This window comes from Gavia stellata, chromosome 15, assembly GCF_030936135.1.
Source record: "Gavia stellata isolate bGavSte3 chromosome 15, bGavSte3.hap2, whole genome shotgun sequence".
Taxonomy (NCBI): Eukaryota; Metazoa; Chordata; class Aves; order Gaviiformes; family Gaviidae; genus Gavia; species Gavia stellata.
In genome coordinates this window covers 23,651,974-23,667,791 of record NC_082608.1, presented here as the reverse complement: position 1 = coordinate 23,667,791, position 15,818 = coordinate 23,651,974, and the positions used below count along the sequence as shown (strand labels likewise).

Genomic DNA, 15,818 nt, shown 5'->3' with positions numbered 1-15,818 from the left:
TCAAATTTTAATCTCAAGACCACATGGGAGTTACCTGGTACCATTTCATGTGTCTTAGAAGCAGAATCCAAGTTTGACTCAGTATCACAAGAAGTGTAACTTAACTTGCCTCTGTAATTGGAATGACTTCACTCCTGATGATGCCATCCACTTTATATCTTCAATGAGATGAGAAGTCTTCTGAAATAATTTGGAGAGCCTATAAGCAAGGACCAGATCCCATGCGTTCCAAAATAAAATGGAAAATAGCTTCCAAACCAAACAAATAAAAACACCCAAAAAAGGAAAACAGCAGTCAGGAATGGACATTCAAACCGTGCTGATCACCTGCACCACCACCAACCACTCTGACACTGCTCATCTTCTTGGAACTCCTGTAAAAAGATCCTAGTCCAGCTACGGTAGAGCTCTTTGTACCATCAGCACAAAAAGCTGATTTATGAAATGCTTTTTCCTTCCCTGCTTTGCAAGATGCACACAGGACAAGAGATTGGTTCAAAAGAGTGACGCCCATCTACAAGAAGGGTCGGAAGGAGGATCCGGGGAACTACAGGCCTGTCAGCCTGACCTCGGTGCCGGGGAAGGTTATGGAGAGGCTCATCTTGAGGGCGCTCACGGGACACGTGCAGGTTACCCAAGGGATCAGGCCAAGCCAGCACGGGTTCAGGAAAGGCAGGTCCTGCTTGACCAACCTGATCTCCTTCTATGACCAGGTGACCCGCCTAGTGGATGAGGGGAAGGCTGTTGATGTTGTCTACCTGGACTTCAGCAAAGCCTTTGACACTGTTCCCCACAGTATTCTCCTAGAGAAGCTGGCGGCCTGTGGTTTAGACAGGTACACTCTTCGCTGGGTAAAAAACTGGCTGGATGGCCGAGCCCAGAGGGTTGTGGTGAATGGGGTGAAATCCAGCTGGCAGCCGGTCACAAGCGGAGTCCCCCAGGGCTCGGTTTTGGGACCGGTCTTGTTTAATGTCTTCATTGATGATCTGGATGAGGGGATAGAGTGCTCCCTCAGCAAGTTTGCAGACGACACCAAGTTGGGAGGGAGTGTTGATCTGCTTGAGGGTAGGAAGGCTCTGCAGAGGGATCTGGACAGGCTGGATCGATGGGCTGAGGCCAACCGGATGAAGTTCAATAAGGCCAAGTGCCGGGTTCTACACTTCGGCCACAACAACCCCAGGCAATGCTACAGGCATGGGGACGAGTGGCTGGAAAGTTCCCCTGCAGAAAAGGACCTGGGGGTGTTGATCGACAGCCGGCTGAATATGAGCCAGCAGTGTGCCCAGGTGGCCAAGAAGGCCAACGGCATCCTGGCTTGTATCAGAAATGGTGTGGCCAGCAGGAGCAGGGAGGTGATCATGCCTCTGTACTCGGCTCTGGTGAGGCCGCACCTCGAATACTGTGTTCAGTTTTGGGCCCCTCACTACAAGAAGGATATTGAGGTGCTGGAGCGTGTCCAGAGAAGGGCGACGAAGCTGGTGAGGGGTCTGGAACACAAGTCTTATGAGGAGCGGCTGAGGGAGCTGGGGGTGTTTAGCCTGGAGAAGAGGAGGCTGAGGGGAGACCTTATCGCTCTCTACAACTACCTGAAAGGGGGTTGCAGAGAGGTGGGTGTTGGTCTCTTCTCCCAAGTGACTAGTGACAGGACTAGAGGAAATGGCCTCAAGTTGCGACAGGGGAGGTTCAGGCTAGACATTAGGAAAAAGTTCTTCACTGAGAGAGTGGTGAAACACTGGAATAGGCTGCCCAGGGAGGTGGTAGAGTCACCCTCCCTGGAGGTATTCAAGGAGCGTGTGGATGTGGCATTGTGGGATGTAGCTTGATGGACATGGTGCTGTGTGGTGTTGGGTGGGTTGTGGCTTCTTATTACAGAATCACAGAATCACAGAATCAGTACGGTTGGAAAAGACCTGTAAGATTCTGTGATTCTGAGTGTAACGCCATCAACGCTTCTCTCTTTGAAGAGATTTCTTCAGTTCAAATGCAGGCTCTCAGTCTTTTTTAGGACCTTCTGTTGAGATCTAGAAGCTTAGAGCCAAGCACTTCTATAAATACGTAACAGAGGTTTACATTATCACTTTTTTTTTTTTTTTGCTACAGATAGCAGTAAACATGACACCAAACCTTCAAAAGAGCTTTCTGAGGTAATCTTGGAAACGACAAACCTGTGTATCCGTCTCCCATAACAGGCAAGGTACTAAAAACTGGAATAAATAATAGATTGCGCTGAACAACGCTGACTTCCAACACAGTGAACCTTGATGTATTCTACACCCTTCAGTGCAGAATCCAAGAAGAATATGAGAGATTTGACTGGATCTCCAAATACCTTGCCCAAGTTTCCCTCGACTACCCCTAGATTCCAATTCTTCTGCTATTAAAGCCTTATGCTTGCCAGAAAACAGCTTTTCCAGCATGTGACCCATGGCTCAGGAACCATAAATGCTTGAATGTCACTCACAAAAAGAGCACTTCAAGTAGTCTGCATCTAGATTTCCTAGGAAAAAAATAAAAAACGCTCTAACGTTACAATTTAGTTGCTGAATGGACAGAGGCTTTTGCAAGTACGCCCTGAACAATATACTTCTTGCACGTCAGAATTCAGGAAGAACCTTAATACAGTAAAGGGATAAGCACTTTACATATGACACAAATTAAATCACAGTTCTACAGGCTGCTCAATACTCTCTGAGGTACAGTACTGGGGTTTACCCTCCTGAAAAAGCTGGATACTCTATCCCACCATACTTGCCCCTTCTGGAGATGAGATCTGATTTTTTCATTGTTTTTACTCTTCTCATCTTTCACTTCAGCAAGAATTACTGCTGCAGGATTTCAAAATGCTAATTTGAAAACCCCTTAATTTTCTTTCTTGTCCACATAAATCAGTCTGGCATGCCTCTTCCAGATATCAAACACAATGCCCTTGGTTTTGTTTCTTTTCTAAAAAAGCCATGTACAAAAGGAACATGGGCAGTAATATCTATTCAAGCATAAACCCCTAACAAATGTATCTCTCTTGCCACAGTACCATTCCTATCTGAAAACCAATCAAGAGAGTAGTCTGTACTATTGCACCATCTAGGTTTGCTTGCCACTGGCTCGATGCCAAAAGTCTTGCCAAAAAGTCAAGTCTTCCGAATTCCTCAAGTTGTCTGCAAAACACCACAAGTTGTTCAAAGTTCACTACCCGGCAAAAGAGTTTGAGTTTACAGAAAAACCTACACCTAAAAAGTCACATGTACGCAGGAGGCAATGACTAACCACTCCGCAGATGAAGCATGGCTTGGTGTTACACGTTTCAAGCGTGAAGACCTGGTGGGAAGGGTGTTTGACTCCCAGCCCGCGGCCGAGCTACCCTTCTGGCACTAGCTGTAAGCGGGGTCTGCGACCCGGGAAACACCAGCGCAGAGCCCAGGCATTTTTCTAATGACAGTCATGGGTCCAGCACTGGGCTTTGTAAATAAAGCAATGAACAAAGCAGCTTGTTACCTACAGACCATACTCCAACCAGGAAAGGGAGCAATCCATTGAACGCCTTTGGAGACATTCTGGAGACCTGACTGAATGGATCACTGGTCCAAGTTCTTTTCAAGAGCCATGCAATTCACTAACAAAATCTAGGAAAGGGAAAACCAAACCCAGTATCTGGAATGGCAGTTTCTATATGGAATTTCTTTACTAATATGATCAAGGCTGACAGGTTCCAGAGACAATAGTTAAAGCTTGAGGTAGAAAAATACGCTTTCCCTTTGAGAGAAAGCAATGTGGTGTGAAACCCAAACTGGCATGCAATCACATCAGAAATGTAAAAGTTCATCTTGTAGCCACTGCAATACACACATGAAGAACACCCTGGTGTCACAGCAGCTGCTATTTGACACAAACAGCCCATTATACCCACATCAGTATCACGTATCAGGTACTGGACACTTCCAATAGTCAGAAAAGCAGCTCTTTTAAGCAAAGGTACAAGGAGGAAGGAGACAGAAAAGCCAACAAAAAGTAGCAACAGCACCACAACTCCTGCTGCAACTGTAGCTCTTCTGCATAAGTAACAGTCAAGTTTTCAAATCTTGGTAGTTTAAATTTTTATCGTGAGGGGTGTCCAGACCAAAGAAGGCATCTGTGCTATTTTTGTTTAATGCTCCCCTCTGCAAGAAGGTATAATTTCTGAATACGAAAGGATGCTAACATAAGGAAAGATTCTAGCTCAGAGAACTCTAAAGATCCTTGAGGTGCACTGCAGAGAAGAAAAGAAAGTTCTGACAGAAACCAACTCCCCTGGACACGGACTTGAAAGGGAAACACAGAACGATCACAAGGACACCACTGAATATTTAAAATGAATACACAAAAAAGGTTCCTGTTATTCTTCCATCTACTGTCCAGCTTTCAGTCTTCTGAGTCAGGTGCCAAATCAATCTTTGCCGTACGCAGCTTCTGAAAGAAAGTCACCTACTGATATCAAAAGGATGAAGAATTCAGAAGTTGTTTGGGAAACAAATGTACCTATGGTAAAATGCAATCAGATGGTTCACAGAGTAATTTGTATTCACAAGCACATTATATTAATCAGCAAACTTTGTTCAAGGAAGGAATTATCTCAACAGGGCATGGGGATATCTTGAGCATTCTGTCACCTTCCTGTGGACATGCAAGCAGGTACCATTCAGGCCTGCTTCCTGTTACTAACACAGATGTTACTGAAGCAATACTGGCAACTCCCATTTCTCTAAGAACACCTGCAGTGGGAAGTAATTCAGGGATCTCTTCTGTGGCAAATACATTCTGCCAATTACAAGGAAAAGACACACTGTAATCAAGAACTCTCCATGAAATTTAAGATAAAGCTTGACAAAGTGCTAGACCCACCAAGAAGCAACAAGAATGGGAAGTAAACATTTACAACTCAGTACTTGCTTCCAAAACACTGGTAGCAGGACCAATTTGCTAATCCAGTGCAAAGCCTGCCACAAAACAAAGACAGGCTCGGCTACCTAGCACGAGAAGAGAGACAGATATTTAAAAGAATCCAAACACAAAAGCCATTTCAAGAGCTTTAAAAAAAAAAAAAAAGAAAAGCCAAAGCATTCTTCTCTGAACACATCTACAAACTTTACCTAGCCTTTTTCACGATCTGCAGTAAAGGGTCTGCTCTTCTTTCTAAACGCTGGAAAATCTGCACACTGTTAGGGTCCAAACCAAGCCAGTTTCCTTATAAATTCTTCAAGCAATGAATGGAGATTTCCAGCTGCCTCGATGGCTACGTTCAAGTGTCCATCTATCCTCATACAGTGTTTTTAACTAACCTATCCCTGGTTCTGATAACCCAGGCCGGGCAAGGCAAACAGGTCTAAAAGCTTTTATCAACAGTCAGTTTTAACCACATCCTATTCTCTGCATCTCTTGCCACTAGCGCTCCCTCCCTCTACCTGATCAACGCGAGCCATGTTTTTAAAATTTGGACACATACAACTTATGACTTCTGTTTCACTATCAAAAAAACCAGCTACTAGTCCTGTTTAGCGTGTGTTGTCTCTACTGCTTAGCCTTTAAGTAAGGAAATCAGGATTTTTTCCCCTGAGAACAGGAATGGCAACGTTATATCTAAATCTTAAGTCCAGAGGAATCAGTGCAAAGTCTAACAAACCTAATGGGAGCTTGTAAACCACGAGGAGTCCATAATACACCCGCAGCATAAAGTTCATGCACATTAAACCCTGAGCTGTCTATTTTCAGCATAAATCAACTGCAGGCATAAAACATATAATCTGATGCTTAAGCCTTCTTTATATAACCCTTACTACACTACCTTTCTGTCTACTTTTAATTATTTACCTGGCAACTCTGCTTAGCAAAAAAATTACTAATAGACAAATATTACATAACTGTGAAAGCACCTGACTCAGAATAACTGTTTACAGCCTCTTAAATAGCTTAAGTTTTCTAGACCCTAAAACGTCCATAACACAATAGAGGAGCATACGAACAGTAGCCTCTACCTACAAAATGAGGACATATTTCTGGTTGGAGCACCAGCCAAACCCTCACAGCTAAAACACCTATGGCTTAACTAGGAGGTGTGTAAAAGGCGCTCTACTACTTCATTTTTATGAATTACATTTCTCAAGGCTGTATCTAACTGCTAGCTACCATCTCTCTCTGTTCTGTATCTGCCCTGCTAACGTATGCAGGCACACAGGGAACAGAGCCCTGCAAGACTAAAGCACATGTTTCTCAAACAGGTTTATCCCTTCTCAGCCCTCACCTGACCAGGTCTCCATGAAGTTGCAAAAAGAGGTTTTTCCTCCCTTCTCCATCGCATATCTCAGACGCTGGGGTGTCCACTGTACAGAGAACCAAGCGCAAGTCTGAAGAAGCAGTAGCTGCAGCATCTCTTCCATAAACGTAGACGCAGCCTCGTCCGACGTCCTCTTTCAGCCAGTCCCTCTCACGGGAACCAAACCGACTCCTGTTCAAACAGCTCCTGCTCCCGTTGCGCTTCACGTTTCTCTGCAAGGCAGCCCAAACCACAGCGTCAGCAGCTGCCTCCGAGTCTGCCTGCCCTCCTCCCTCGAAGGCCGCAGCTGACCGGTCCGACCTGGCCCCGCCACCGGGCTCGCAGGCAGCACCTCTGCACAGGCCGCAGCGCGGCCGGGCCCGGAGAACCCCGCCGCGCCGCCGCCGCCCCCTCGGGACCGCTCGCAATGAGCCGGGAAGAGCCCCTGCGCCGGCGGATGCCCCACGGGCGCCGGCCGGGCCGGACAGAGGGCCGGACAGAGGGCCGGGCCGTCCCGCCAAAGCCGAGGCGGCCCCACTGCGACGACTCGCCCCCGCCCCGCCGAGCTGCCGGGAGCGGCCAGCGGCCCGAGCGGTCCCCGAACGGCCCGCGCAGCGCAGGCCCCGGTCTCCTCCTCACCTTCAGCACCCGGATGCCGCCGCGGGGCCCGGCCCGGCCCCCCCCGCGCGCCGCTGGGCGCCGCCGCCTCGTCCTCCTCAGGCTCCGGCGTCTCCCTGGGCCCCGGCGCGGCACCCGGCCCCGGCCCGGCCTCCCCCATCGCCGGCCGGACGGCGAGACCCCGGGCAGCGGCGGCGGCCCCGCCCCGGCCCCGCCCCGGAAGCACGCGGGCTTCCGGCGCCCCAGGGGCCGCCCGCGGCCGCACTGCCGCGGGCGCGGCGGCGGCCGGGCCCGCCGGGGCGGGTCAGCTCCTCCGTCTGCGGCGAATTGCGGCCTCCCCCGCGGGGACGGCGACCGGGGACTGTTCCCGTGCGCGGCAGCTGCTGAGCGGCCTCATTGCACCTGCCCCAGTCCTCACCCTCGCCTCGTAGGCGCCGAGTTGGAGACAGCCCAGGACGTTTTAGCGAGTCGCCACACACCAGCCCCGTCGGCGGGCGACAGAGCTCCCTGAGCAGCGTATTTATGTAGTTTCATTAGTGCAAGCTACAGAGCTGCTGCTTAAGGAGCGTAAGCTACGAACCACTGCCTAACGGGATGAGGAAAGAAGAAAAAGCTTACCCCTATACTCCAAAAACCTTCTATCACACGATTTCCTCCACTAACCTCCAGCGTGTCTGTTGCTATCAGCCTCACGAGGCTGAAGTCACACAGCGGAGTATCTGAGCATCACCTTCCTCCCGGTGCTGTTCAGGTCCGCCACAGCAGCTCAGGCAGTCTTAACTATTGTCTGCTAATAATTACCATCATCACTGTGCAGCTTACCAGGATTTGATGAATGCTTTAAGACAGCTACTGTTCGTGCTTGAACAGGATCAAGCACATTAAAAACAAAACAAAAGCCTCCCGCCTTCCCCATCATCACCAGCGGTTCCAAACTTCAACACGCTTTAGCCTGTCATCAACACGTTTCTTCCTTGCTACACTAATTCCTGGTCTTATTTCAGAATTAAGTCCAGACACACTTTCCAAATTCTCGCTGTTGGCATTATTACTGCACCAAACACTTTCAATTCTACTACATGTTTCCTTTAAACATTTCCTGCCTTCTTCCTGGTCTATCAGAGCATTTTGCTAAGCAGCACTGCGGATCTGCTCCGGGGCACACGCGGCATTGCCCACACAATGCTCCCTGGGCCTAGGCCCCATGAACGGGAGGAACGCCAAGGAAAAGCTTCCCAGGGGTCTGTCCTGCTCCAGAACCAGGGCCTAAGATGACCGACCTTTTGGGGCCACACTAACTGGCAGTTTCTGATGCCATTTCTGAATTCTCTGGTATCTGGAGGGCTCTCCTGTTTAAAAACAAGGAACTGACAGACAACCCATCTTATCAGCAAGGTTAAAAGTTCTCCCTGGCACTTTGTATTAATTCATGTCATTAAACCAAGGCAGTCACAGGAAAGGCCACCTAGTTCTTAACACTTCCAGACTATACACACAAACTAAGACGACTTTAAAAATCAAATTTTCATTGGATTTTCCCTACAGAAAAGCTCGATTACAATGCATTTCCAGCTACAGCTTTGTGGTTCTGTAACTACTTTGCCTCAAGAGAATTTCCATAAAGGAAGGACAGATGGCAATACTGAGGAGATTGTACTTTGCAGAGAGAAGTGCAATTATGTGTTTTCTAACACATGAAAAGGTATTAATAAAATGTTACTGTGACTAGAAAATGCAAGGAAGAACCTTACCGCAGGCACGTGTATTGCTTTAATGGACAATGAAATTACAACAATCCTTGTCCCAGAGGCACATGGAATATGAAAGGGGTCCTTTTAATCAGCAAGGGAATCATAACCAACTCCAAGGGCAGGCTGCGAACACCAGAGAAAAAAAATTCCTTGTGTTCAGCTCTCATCACACCTTTCTAGCACCTGGACAAGTATTGCTGCTAGTAGTTGACAAGCTCTCTTTCAGGGGGATATTTCACATGAAATGTTTTAAGTGTTTTGTAATTGCCTACTCAGTTTGTTCTGCAAAATTTCTCAGGAAGTTTTTCAAATTCTGCCCTCATTGATTATTTCACATCATCTGACCTTGTCATGGCCAAACTTTAAGACTCAGTAAGACCTATCCCACTGTACTTGCAAAAAGCAACAAGGCACAGTTTTAAATCACTGAATATTGACTCATTTTATTAGTCACTTCATAATTTGTTTCAACCAAAAGACAATACACACAGCAGAAGTCTAATGCATCCCATGTAAATGTTTATATCCGCTATGCTCCTCACTCACCTAAGACTCAGCATTTTTTAAAATTTTTCACATCTCAAAAATAGGTCTGCAGAAGTTCGAATGCCACTAGGCTCCCTGTTCAAATGGCATGTTTTTACTTTAAATTTGGTTGGGTTTGTTGGGGTTTTGTTTTGGGTTTGGAGGTGTTGTGGTTTTGGGTTTGTTTTTATACTGTCAATGAGGTGGGATGGGGCTCTATGTAAAATGTAAATTACAACATTGGGAAAGAAAAAGGAATATACAGGAATAGAGTGAAAGTTCAGAGGGAAGCAGCCCAGTAGCTCCTTCCCTCACAGCCCCCAAGTAGAAAATGAACACATAGAAAGCGCACCAGCAGATTAAAAAAAAAAGCCACCTTTGCTGCTTCATCTTGCAGCTAGTACCAGCCTTGAGGAAGGCACTAAGTCACCTTTCCCAGCTGTTTCAGCATCTTCCAAGTTATATATCCAAGGTACTGTGTAGGTGGCAGTCCCCTCAGTGCTATTGCTTCAAAAGGTTGTTCAAGGCCATATTTTGTCACATTAAAACCTGGACAAAGTCAAATCTTGGGACCATCCCATGTCTTCTCCCCCTTCAGCCCATTATGGCCACTATTCTTTCTGTCATTTTTTGACTCAAAATACATTCACTTGAGAAAAGAGATAGTCAATCTCTCTCAGCTCCAAAGTTTCCAATGCAGATATTAGGTAAGATTAGCCACGAAGTCTGTATCTTGCTCCCTTTATAGTCCCCTTATACTGAAGCAAGGAAAACGTTGACCAGACCTGTAAGAATTCTTGCATTCCACTGGTGGGAAAAAGACCCACCCTATCCTCAGAGTGCCTCAGATGTGGACATGCAAGTACTCTCCAGTGAGAAAACAAAGCAGCAGCACAGCTTAAGAGATGGACTTAAGGATCCAGGAGCCAGCAATAGTACCTAGTATTGCAGACATGCGAACATGTGAAACCTGGTCTTCCTTCTGGCGTAATATTAGTACCCCATCCCTGAGCAAGGGGAAGGGAAAGAGCTCCAAGGACAACAGGAATGTTCAGCTGCTACAAAGGAGTACTTCATAGCCAAGGGATGGCTTCAAGCAAAATGCATTTCAGGTACATGCACCACCTCCTTCAGCTCGACTCAGAAATATATGACAAAGCACCTATTTCCCAAAACAGAAACACTCTGTGCAAGCGTGGCTGAAGGAGCCAAGAACATAGTAGGAATTTACCCTACAAGCTTACCAGACAGAGACCAACAAGAAAACCCAGCTGCTCTAGGGGACAGAAAACAAGTGCAACAGGAGGGACAAGATAAGCTGTTCCCAACTATGCTGCAACAAACCGGCCAGGTGAGAGACCATTTACTTCTTTCTCCCCATCTAATCTTCTGCACCAGTGCTCTTTCTTGGCAAAAACAAAGAGAGATTGAGGTGTGCCAGCTTTCAATACAAGTGACCATATACAGTTCTGTGAGGAGAAAGGGTGAGCTTACAGGGCGTTCAGGAACTAAGGCAAAGACCTTCCATTAGCTTCGTATCTGGGACACCCTCAAAGCTCGCTGGAGTCTAGATTTAACATGCTCAGCCTTCACCACTAAGGAGTCTGACCTAGTGGGGTGGTGAATAGTCACAACTGCAGCAAAAGCAAAGGTAAATGCTCAGCAGCTACAAATGGACTTCGATTCAGCCATTTTCTGCAAGACTACCTGCTTCATGATGCTTCTAGCTGAAGCGCAGTATCCATCTCATCACTGATAGCCAAGGCATGACCCTGCACAACCCAGAGTTACTTTTAATGAAATCATACATCATTCTTCTAGATTTTCTAATCCCATGCTGATGCCAGTTCCAGCAGAATAAGAAAGCTTTGCTAATCCAAAGGCCCAAACCTGTTTAAACAATAAGGCAGCAAAAATGCCCTCCAAGAGAAGTCAAACTTACTCCACCACACAGATCAGCACTTAAGTCAGTGACAGTTCTATATTATATTACTTAATGCAGTCAGAACCAAAGCAGACTGAACAACCTTTAGTGGCCTCCTGGCTCCCAATTCAAGGGCAGAATAGGTCTTCAATTTTCCCTAAGTACACTGTGCACCATTCTTGCAGTGTTTTTGGCAAGGACTGGTGCCTAGTTTTAGCACTTCTGCAGATGCAAAAAGCTGTGCATCTGAGCTTGCCATCAGAGCACTTAATGATCATTATCTGGAAAGCCCTATAACAGAAATAAAGCAGATGTGCCATCCATTTCTTTTGAGAAAGCACTGAGTTGGAAGCTGGAGTACCTTCAGCTTACCAGCACACTCATGGATGAAGATCTAAGATATATCCTCCCCTCTTCCTCCCTAAAGAGTGGTGAACACCTGAATAGTTTTGTCACACTGTGCTTTATATCCTATACGTTGCCTCCATGAGAATTCACAGAACTCTGCTACCTCAGCAACAGTTCACACTAGGAAGCATACCTGAAGACAGCTTTCTCTAAGCTTAGGAGAGTACTGGACCTCACATATTTGGATCCAACTGCTCAAATGACTGGCCTCCATTCAAAAAACGGTTTAGTTACTTTCACTCTGAACCTGAACTAGCACATTTCTCTGAAAGGGGTGCAAGGAGCAAACTACAAAGATCAATTAAGTAACAAAATGGGAAAAGGTCTCTTTAAACCGCATGGTCTTTATTTCAGTGCCAATATTACAGATACAACACAAATATCCCAGTCAGAAGTAACTCAAATGGAATCCAGGGGGTCTACAACAGGCTCTGGAAATTAAATTGGGGAGAAGGTCTGGAATAACTGGGAAGAGCAACTTTGCAGCATAGTCTCTCATGAGTCTCCCAGCAGGAACAGAGCCCTCAAAGACTGTTCTACAAAATTGAATGTGTCTTTTCTACCCATAAACCACAACTCATGGGTTAAAAGGCTTTGAAACTGTCTGTGGTAGAAAACCAGCTGCTCCTTGGATCTCTACATCTCTCATAGATCACCACATTTTCTGGGGAAGGTACAGAAGACTGACTGTGAATCTGCATGGCTGTAGCTATTGATGGAAAGAAAGAAAATTCAAGTGTAAGGTCTTCATTTCCAAGTACAGCACCAAAGCAATTTTATCAACACTCACCAGCACCTCTTTTCCTGCACTGTCCCAGGTTTGCAGATGAACTCCCAAGGCCTAACTTACTCTTGGTATGTATCGCATCACTAAGAAGTGGGTGTATACAATAATGCACTGAATAGGCCATAAGAAGCCTCCAACCCCTTCAGACATAGGGGATACAAGAAGAAAGAGGCAGGGCAGCCTGACATTCCCCAAGTCCCCAAACTGAGCCCCATATGAAAATGCCTGAAGGAATCCAGCTAGTAATGAATGACAACACGCCTTGCCCACCTCAGGGGAAAAAGACAGCAGAAAGAAAGGGCAGCTGTTCACTTGCTGCAGAGAGAAGAAAGTTTCCCTGCTAGAAATTCCAGACTTCTCTTCCAACCAGGCTGTGTTTCTTTGCAGGGGGGCAGGGGAGGAGGGCAGGGGAGAAGGGAACGTTGCTTCTGGCTGTGAATGCATGTGTGAGGGAGTGCACAGTAGCCTCCACAAGCCGCCAGCCTCATCAGCGGAGGAAAGGAGATTAGTCTTAACAGATATGCTTCAAAGTCAGCAATCACTTCAGGAAAATTCCTCCTCATCAGCAGGTCTCATCTGTTCCCCATGCCCATGGTGCAGTTTGGGGGATTGCCGAGGATCACAACCTTCTTCCCAGAGTTCTTTTGATTGGGTGGGGTGAGAATAAGAATGGTGCCAGAGCCTCACTGCCAAGACTGAGGGGGGAAGTTGTTGACTTCTGCTAGATCCTGCATTGCTGAGCCCTTGTGATTATATGTCAACTTGATCCGCATACGTAGTTGTTGCTACAAGAGAAAAGAAAAAAAAAAACACGGAAAAAACAAACACACAAAACAAATTCAGGTTTTCATTAAAGGTCAGCAAATCCCCCCACATCCAGCTCCCCTCCCTTACCCCATGAATACAAAACACAGAACCTTCCTCACCACAAGAGCCTGCTGAAAGGATGTGCAGAGTAACCTATGACCTTGCGGATAAATGCTTGATCTGGTAGGATGTTGATTGGTCACTATAGTTCTCAGATCAGGTACAAGCTTTCAGAAAAGCTACAGCACAGCTTCTACCCACATCTCTCTCTGCGCTGGCCTGCTCTCACAAGCACTGAAGTCCTTAAATACAAGAATAACTGCCTTAAAATCCTAGTTAACAATGGAAGAAAGCAGGAAGCAGATCTGGACTCTGCTGCTCTGCACTTAGGCTCGCAGGGAGAGGTGCAATTTCCCATTCTAGCTGTTCACTCAAAGCAGCGGTCTTGAAACTTCAAGTATTGCATGCTCAGTAGCGCTGTGAAGGAAATAGCCTAAGAAAGACTAGAGACAGAGTCTCTAAGAACATTTCCTCCTGCTGTGAGTAGATGATGGAATAGCTCAGAAGTTGGTTTACACTCTGTCATTTGGCTGTCATCCAGATACTAGGTGGCCCTTAATAATAACTAGAGCACAGCATGCTCCAGCCAGGTTCCCTATTCTCCTCACTCTCAAAAAAAACTTGTTTCCCAAAAACTCTAAAAGGAAAAGTGAAAAAGTTGGCTATTTCTGGCTGTTTTCCCCGTACCTACAGGAAAATATGCAAAAGGGATTACTGAGGGAGGAAAGGAGGACAATGACTGCTCCAACCAGCCTCAGGATAAAGAAGCTATGCTTTACCACTAATAGATTAACATAATCAGTGTTAATTATTGTGCTATTTGGTGATGTTTTGGGAAACTGGCCGTCAGTTTCAATCCAGCATAATGACAGTCCATGTCCAGGTGAACAGACTTTTTACAACACTGACAAGACAAACAGCTACCTCCTAAATAGCAAGGCTGTTCCAAGGTTGCCTCCCTCAGGGTATTCCAGGTAACTACACTATCTCATGGACAGGGTTCTTGCAAAGCTGTACTTTCAGGCAGTAGCAATCTAAAGGCCAGTAAGAGGTGCAGATATGCCTGAGGTGGAAGAGTTAGAAAAAAAGTGGGCAAGAGAAGAGGGTAGTAAAATACTGGTTTGCACCTCTGTATTCTGAAGTGTTCATAGGATTTCTGGTACTCCAAGAAGAAAGCATCCCACTATCTAGGTGTATTTCACCTTGTGGAGCCCATCTGAGGTGGATATATTGCGACTTCTGGCACCTTACTGGAAAATTCCTAAACCCTGCCCAAGTTCAGAAAATAACTTTCAAGGTGATCTTTGAAAGGTGCTCTACAGCACGACAGAGAAATTTGTATCAGATGTGTATAAGACAAAGAGAATAATCAGTCATGTGCCTCAATATAGGAAGAAGGGAGCACACTACACAGAGATAAGGGGAGATGCATAGAAACCACAAAAACTACACACTAGAAGACAGCCATTTCAGTGAAATCTTGGGCTGAGATTTAAGAATTTTTCTAATTTGCACATCAGTCTAGCAGCAACACTTAACATCTAGAGCAGTACCTAAGTGTTAACCTATGAAAAACTTAAGATGTTTTAAGTTCTTAAAAATGTTTAAGATCTTAAGGGTGTCCCACAGAGGAAGAAATACGTGATCTCAATTTTATTTTTCTTTCTGATACCATCTGAATACTTGCAAAGCCTCTTAAGGAGGACATGTGGGCCACACCCCTCCCTCCCCTCAAGTCTGCTGTATGCCAGTCTTGAAGCCTGTCTCTGAAGGCTGTAAAACAAATGGAATTATGATTAAATCACACCTAAAGATTCTTTCCATCAATTGTTTAAAACTACACTCACATTAAAAACAAACGACACCACTTGAGAAAACAGACAATTTTGTTAAGATTATGGATCAAGCTATTTTTTGCGTAACAAACATTTCAAGCAACACCGCTGCAGACAGCAAGACCGAATGTTAAATATATTTATACGGCAAGATGCTTGCCTTTCAGACATCACTTTTACAACACGTACAAACACCAGGTTGAGCTCCTCTAGAAAGGCCATCTAAAAACTTGTTTAACAACGATTCTGATGCAAAAGACATTCATGAATTCGAGAAGATAGCAAACCTGTGAATCTGTTTTAACAGTATAACCAAATAGAATGCCAAACCTATGCCCAGGACCTCCTGTCTTTTTCATAACCCTAACCAAAATGACTGTCACTAAAAACATCTCATTCACTACCATCACCCCCTATCTCTCATCAGAGATGCATCCCTAACTGACCGCCACTAAATGCACGATTCCAAGACAGTATCTTTAATAACTGTTCTCGGAATAACTCACCTTTTGTGGATTCAGGACTTTAATGACCTGTGTGATGGTCCCCGAGTTAAATGCAGGGATGACACTGCTGCTGGGAGACAGGAGCTGCAGCTGGAATGTCTAAGAAAGGGCAAAGAGAAAACAATTTGATGCTTAATCAAGTAAGAACATGAAGTTATTTGTTTGTACTGAGAAAAGGCAAGGAAAATTAAGAGTTCAGTTCCTGGCCCTGACAGTGTTGTACAGCCACAATAAAAATCAAATAATAAGTTCTTCAATTCCCTAACTGTAAAGAATAAAGTGTTCACTGGCCCACATGCTTTCTACACAAGTTA

The 15,818-nt window shown here is 45.7% G+C and overlaps 2 protein-coding genes across 4 annotated transcripts in view; both read right to left on the bottom strand.

Moving 5' to 3' along the window:
- Positions 1–7,076, bottom strand: part of PHLPP2 (PH domain and leucine rich repeat protein phosphatase 2) — a 44,324-nt gene extending 37,248 nt beyond the window's left edge. Inside the window, 3 exon segments of the mRNA XM_059824902.1 lie at positions 6,272–6,516; positions 6,923–6,964; positions 6,966–7,076. Coding sequence (XP_059680885.1) covers positions 6,272–6,516; positions 6,923–6,964; positions 6,966–7,061 — 383 coding nt within the window. The 5' untranslated portion in view covers positions 7,062–7,076.
- A 4,759-nt stretch (positions 7,077–11,835) lies between these two features.
- AP1G1 (adaptor related protein complex 1 subunit gamma 1) overlaps positions 11,836–15,818 on the bottom strand; it is a 49,614-nt gene continuing 45,631 nt past the window's right edge. For all 3 annotated transcript variants that reach the window (XM_059824905.1, XM_059824903.1, XM_059824904.1), the window contains 2 exons: positions 15,505–15,603; positions 11,836–13,081 (listed from right to left, as the gene is read on the bottom strand). In XM_059824905.1, the coding sequence (XP_059680888.1) occupies positions 12,980–13,081; positions 15,505–15,603 (201 nt within the window). In that variant the 3' untranslated portion in view covers positions 11,836–12,979. The remainder of the gene's footprint in view (positions 13,082–15,504; positions 15,604–15,818) is intronic.